The sequence below is a fragment of the Priapulus caudatus genome, unplaced genomic scaffold (assembly GCF_000485595.1).
Source record: "Priapulus caudatus unplaced genomic scaffold, Priapulus_caudatus-5.0.1 Scaffold2176, whole genome shotgun sequence".
Classification (NCBI taxonomy): Eukaryota; Metazoa; Priapulida; class Priapulimorpha; order Priapulimorphida; family Priapulidae; genus Priapulus; species Priapulus caudatus.
The window spans coordinates 31,047-32,237 of record NW_014579237.1 but is presented as its reverse complement, the minus strand read 5'-3'; the positions used below and the strand labels follow the sequence as shown (position 1 = coordinate 32,237).

General features: G+C 43.6%; 1 protein-coding gene across 1 annotated transcript in view; it reads left to right on the top strand.

Moving 5' to 3' along the window:
• Positions 1 to 1,191, top strand: part of LOC106818348 (proteasome subunit alpha type-7-like) — a gene marked incomplete at its 5' end in the record, with an annotated part of 3,794 nt that overhangs the window by 979 nt on the left and 1,624 nt on the right. The window contains 1 exon segment of the mRNA XM_014823064.1: positions 535 to 657. Coding sequence (XP_014678550.1) covers positions 535 to 657 — 123 coding nt within the window.

Here is a 1,191-nt window from a genome sequence, read left to right as displayed (position 1 = left end):
ACTCGCACAAAAATGCAAGTGCTTATATTTTCTACTCGCAATTTCGGTAATCCACTCGCATTTTGCGAGTGTGCGAGTGTTAATTTCGAACCCTGTATGTATGTATGTACACTGTACATGTATGTATGTATTATATATATATATATTAAATATATTATATGTATGTATGTATGTAATATATATATTTGCATTACACATATATAGGCCTAATACTGTTACGAATCTCGGCGTGTAATTTTTATTAAATTTTTGCCCAGAAATGTTAGTTATGCTAATTATATATTTGATATTATAAGGTATCTCTGGCCATAATTTTATCGTATCCGCACCTTCGCTCCTTCTACTCCAGAAATATTATGCTAATTATAATGTTACGTATCTCGGCATGTAATTTTATCTAATCCGTACATTTCCTCCGAATCTGCACCAGAAATATTAGCGAATTATTGATAATAGTAATAATAATATTAATTAATACAATAATTTAGTATCTCGGCGTGTAATTTTGATCCGACCTGCCACTGTCTTCGCCAGAAATACACGCAGAGTAACGGACGACGTCCGTTCGGCATCTCAGCGTTGATAGCCGGGTTCGACATTGACGGGAGTCCGCATCTCTACCAGACGGAACCTTCCGGAACGTACCACGAGTGGAAGGTTCGTCCGTTCGCGTTGTTCGTGTAGGTTCCGCGTTGTTCGTTCGTTCCCGCGGTTTCCGCAATCGAAGGGTGCTGTCGGATCTGTCTGTTGTTCCGTGAATGAAACATTCGGAAAAATAGACGGCGCGGTTCCGTGATGGCGGGGAAGGCAGGGAATTTTTGCATCTAGAAACGTGTAGTGCTTTGCCGGAATTTTTCTGCTCCTCTTCCTCCTCCTCCTCCTCCCCCTCCCCCTCTTCCTCACTCCTCACACCCTCACTGGCTCTATCTCCCTTCTCATCCCCTCCTCCCCTCCTCTTCCTCATACCCTACAGCTTTCTCTCTCTCTCGCTTCCTCTCTCATACTCCATCTATTTCTTATCCTCCTCCTCCTCTTCCTGACCCTCCTCTTCTATACACCCTGACTCAGCTCTAGATCTCTCTCTCTCTCTCTCTCTGTCTCTCTCTGTCTCTCTCTCTCTCTCTCTCTCTGTCTCTCTCTGTCTCTCTCTCTCTCTCTCCCCCCCCTCTATCTCTCTCTCTCTCTCTCTCT